This window comes from Protopterus annectens, chromosome 9.part0 (assembly GCF_019279795.1).
Source record: "Protopterus annectens isolate FY-2018-M chromosome 9.part0, PAN1.0, whole genome shotgun sequence".
NCBI lineage: Eukaryota > Metazoa > Chordata > Ceratodontiformes > Protopteridae > Protopterus > Protopterus annectens.
Window position 1 is genome coordinate 1,346,820,075 of NC_056743.1, and position 4,841 is coordinate 1,346,824,915.

The 4,841-nt window shown below is 40.8% G+C and overlaps 1 protein-coding gene across 1 annotated transcript; it reads right to left on the bottom strand.

The window, feature by feature from the left end:
- Positions 1-1,740: 1,740 nt before the first annotated feature.
- LOC122810950 (peptidyl-prolyl cis-trans isomerase NIMA-interacting 4-like) lies at positions 1,741-2,575 on the bottom strand. The gene is given in 2 exon segments (XM_044082476.1): positions 1,741-2,131; positions 2,556-2,575. A coding segment is annotated over 1 exon segment (390 nt). The 5' UTR covers position 2,131; positions 2,556-2,575.
- Positions 2,576-4,841: the final 2,266 nt, after the last annotated feature.

Consider the following 4,841-nt stretch of genomic DNA (forward strand, 5'->3'; position numbering starts at 1 on the left):
TATCTGGCTGGGATTAGTCAAAAAAAAAAAAAAAAGCTTTTATGCAGAAGCCCAGGGAGAAAATCTCCAACACATTACACACATTTTTTGAACAGACATTCAGTAATACACATGTATAGACATTAAGTAATCTATATAAACAATTACATATATATTTGCTAATGAGATTACATTCATATAAAATAAAGGCAAACTATTACAGTTTAAAACATACTTTTGCATAAGTAGATGTTAAACACTAAGCATTTGAAGAGGCGTTTTAGTGGGTTTGTTAGATAGATCACATGATTAATACTTAGGAATTCAAAGAAATGGAGGTGAGGGAAGGAACTAGGTAAGGCAGAGAATGTCAATATTGTAGTTAGGAGGTGGTATATAAATGAGATTCACAGATAATTTTATATGTGACTAAATGACTTGTTAGCTGTTTAAAACATTATTTAGAATCTCCTTGCCGATTTCCTGTTGTTGTCAATGTTTTCTTAGCTTCTCACTGCTATGGTTCTGCTGTGTTAAACATTCTCTAGTGATTCCCATCAAAACCAGGGTAGCAAGTAGCTGTAGCATAGTCTAGATACAGGCTTGCTGTATCTGGGTTCGTTTGTAGAGGCTGTTTGTTCTGAGCATGTTGTCCAGGCCATCTTGGATTGGAAGGGGCCTTTCTGCACTCATCCTCATTGGTCCTTTTGAATTTTTGTAAGGTTTTTTTTCAAGTTTTTAGCTTCTGGTATTTAAATCCTGCATTTGAACAGGTTTCTGCTTGTTTGTAACAAGCTGAACTGAGTGACCAGCCACAACTCTGAGCTGAGAGACGACTAGAGGCTTCTAAGTTTCCTCCAAAACATAAGTTGCTTGTTTTTGTGCTTATTTGTACTATTTACTGTACTTTTTTGTTGCCTGCTGCCTACTTGAAGGCTGTATTTATATACTATGTAGTAAACTACACTGTTGTGCTGCAATAGTCTGCCTCACTGTGCGTGTTAAATCATATTTTATTACTGTTTCACTGTTTACAAAGCCCTTTTTGCTGTTTTCACTGTTTAAGTATTTGCTGGTACTTTTCACTGTTGGAAAACAATCTGTTTTGCTTGTTCTGGTTTTCCTGCCAAACAGTATTAAAATAACTGATTTGTTTAAAGCATTCTTTAGAGTATCCATGCTGATTTTCTATGTTTTTTCAGTGTCTGATTGCTATTTTTCTGCCGTGTTAAACATTCTGTAGTGGTTCCCACTGAAACTAGGGTAGCTAGTAGCTGTAGCATAGTCTAGATACAGGTTTGCTGCATCTGAGTCTGTTGTGACTGTTGGTTCTGAGCACATTTTCCAGGCCATCTTGGATTAAAAGGGGCCTTTTTGCACTCTAGTGAGATGATTGTGGTGATTGGAACCTGTCTGATGAAGGGTGGCTGGTCTAGCACTTGGAGTAAGCATCCTCATTGGTTCTTTTGAATTTTTTTCAAGTTTTTTTTCAAGTTTTTAGCTTCTAGTAATTAAACCCTGCTTTTTATCCTTTGTTGACCAGGGTAATCCCACTAGGCTGGAAGCCTCTATTCAGGGGAAACCTGCATACTCACATTTACACACACATATGTACTTATATATGTGTACTGTATATATAACAAACAAGAGTATTGCATGATGTGTCAGCAGAGATGCATACTTGACACAGGCATTAACTGTGTTCTAAACTCTTATCTGTAAACTTGGAACAGGTCTAGAAATTGGTATTTGCATCTATTTTTATCCTTCTAACATTATGATATGGCAGCCAAACTTGATCTTGACTGGAGGGTCAGTGTATACAGGCTTGTCCATGCTGCTAACAATGAGAGCAAATGTAGCTTCTTGGAAAGGTCCCACCATGGAACCTCTGGTCATGCAGCCAAGGTCACCATCTTACTTGGCTTTGTCCTTGCCATACTGTCAAGCCACTTCAAAGATCCGAACACCAGACTTGAGTTTTTCCACATCTTCCATGATTTTACCGTGCTTTTCACACATTATATGCCTCACCTTCACTGTATTTCCTCCTGCATTTGGACCTTGTCCGTTTTTATCAGAGTCGTCACCACCAGAAGCTCCTCCTTTTCCACCACCTTTTGCCCTACCACCTTTCCCTTTGGGAGGCATACTTTGTACTTTTCTGCTTGTTTGTGCATTGCACAGCACAGCGCACTGCCACTCAATTGTGCACCATAGCCAGAATGATTCAGTCAACAGTTTTTCTCTTAGATACAGCTGTAGCACATTAGTGTAGCCCTCATCCTTAGTACTTTCTCGGTCAAAGAAATACTGCTAATGAGCTGAAACCTTTTAAAGTACCAACAAAAAAAAAAGCCCAGGTAGAAATATCCATCCATTGAGTTCCTCCTTGATCAATCCTGAAACCCCCCCTTAGTGATAACAGTCTCCAACCTAGCATTATGGATAGTTGGACCACCCTTGTTTCTCCTGCCAAACTTGTTGACTTTGGTCTCTTGAGGCAGTGCAGCAATTGCCTCATGTACCCCGACAAATCTATGCTAATAACTCACTCCAGTACAGAGTGTGAGAGCTATATCTGCACCAAGACTATTGAATCCCTGCTCTCTCACACTCAAAACAGTAACATGGAAGAGGTTGTCAACCCATACACCACTACACATACACATAGTACCACTACTCATACACATAGTGTGCCTCTAACACAAAAATCAACATACACGAAGGTTCTCTCAATAAACCTACTGAAACACCAGAGACCTCCAAAACACAAGACTGTTACAACTAATAGTGTCCACAGCACCCATGACACATAGCAGCACCAGCATCTCACTTGCCAAGTCCTTAAGGTGTAACACTCAAAAAATGCATTTTCTAGTCAATGGAGACTCAATAGTGAGACACATGAATGTCCCACTCACCAGGATGGACTAGGAGAATGTCACAGTCAGCTGCCTGTCAGGTACCTGGGTTCATCAGATCACACTTGCACTCAGGTCTCTCAGCAATAAGTACCATTATGACTCTGTCATAGTTCATGCTGGAGTGAGCGACCTAAGACATACCTCACTGTACTATATGAAGAGAGACATGACTGAGCTCTCTGAGTACATGTCCCAGGCAGGTATGTCCGTAGCCTTGAGCAGCATACTGCACTCACCTAGAATGATGCCACAGTATAAACAAAAAAATGATTAATTTCAATAATTAGCTTAGTTTTTGGTGTCCTTCAAAGGGGATCCAATTCCTGTCAGCCTGAGAAGCCATGACTGACAAACCTTGCTGCTTTGCCAACAACGGTTTGCACCTGGCACCTCTAGGCTTTTGGCTGCTGGCAAATGTTCTTGCCTCCCCCATAGTGCCTTTTTAGGCAAGGTCTCGAAAATAAACTTACCGATGTTAAATTTGCCAATCATAACAAAATAAGGGTCATGTTGCTAAATGCTAGGAGCTAAACCAAAAACTGCACATCCTGGAAGCACTTCTATCACTTTTAGATGTAGATGTCTGTGCAGTCACAGAAACCTGGTTCAAGGCCTCAGAAAGTACTCCAGCCTTGCAAAACTACAATGTCTTCCACATCTTCAGACCACAAAATGAACATGTGAGAACCAAAAGAGGTGGTGTTTCTATCTATATTAGATATAAATTCACCTCCCATTTAGTTAAACTGGACAACTTCATGGAGTTACTCCAAGTTCAGGTTATGCTGGGTAAGACCCCATTCAAGTCATAGCCAGTTATAAATTCCCCTCCATGGGTCATGACACACATGAAGCCTACTTGACTAAATGGGAGACAATCCAAATATTACCAAACACTCTGGTTATGGGGAATTTCAATTATCCCACCATCAACTGGGAAACCTACGCTAGCCCTAACTCTCTAGTGCAAAAGTTCCTTGACTTTGTTAACTCAAATGTTCTGGAACAACTTGTTCACACTCCAACAAGAGGAACAAACATAATAGATCTAGTCCTCACTAATATATCAAACAAATGCACTACTGCAACTGTCGGACCCTCTTTAGTTAAATTTGACCGCAAATCAGACACCTTCAAGCTGACACTAACACCAGGACTTACAAACAGCAAAATGAGACTAAGCAACTTCACCAAGGCAAACTATACCCTCCTAGGTTAAGGAATAAATGCATTCCAAAACCCCACCCCCAGCTGGAAGTGGTAGCTACACTGAAGCTTACACTAAAGCCCTGTACAATCACTTGCGTAAGTGTATATACTTGGCTGTACAGGAAAGAATCAAAGACAGTGCACCAAATAAACACAAGTCGCCATGGTGGACATCCAGCATCAACAAACTTTACAATAATTGCAAAAAGTTGCTGTCCAAGAAAACAAAGGCGAGACCCAAGCAATGGAAAAGCACCCTCCTCAGCCTAAACAGACAAATAAGACAACTTGTCAAATAAAGCCTTTTACAGCTAAGTATGTAGCCTAAAAGGTAGGCCCCAAGCATGTGCAGAAGTAGTGACTAACTGTACCACACACACTGACCCCACAGAGATAGCAAACCTACTAGCAGATAGGTTTGGCAAAAATTTCACTCCCTTATCCTCTCCAAACCTATCACAAACCTTCCCCAAAAGTCCCCCCCCAACCCTACATATCTGAAGAGCAAGTCATCAGACCTTGTCCAAGGCAAAAAAACATAGCCTCTATGGGACCAGATGGCATCACAGGCTGTCTTCTAAATAGACTTAAACATGAACTAGCATCACCATTAAGTACCCTTTTCAGTCCTAGTCTAACCACAGGCTTTGCCCCTGTAGAATGAAGAACAGCAACAGTTATTCCCCTCCACAAAGGTGGCCTAGTAACAGACCCAGGGAATTACAG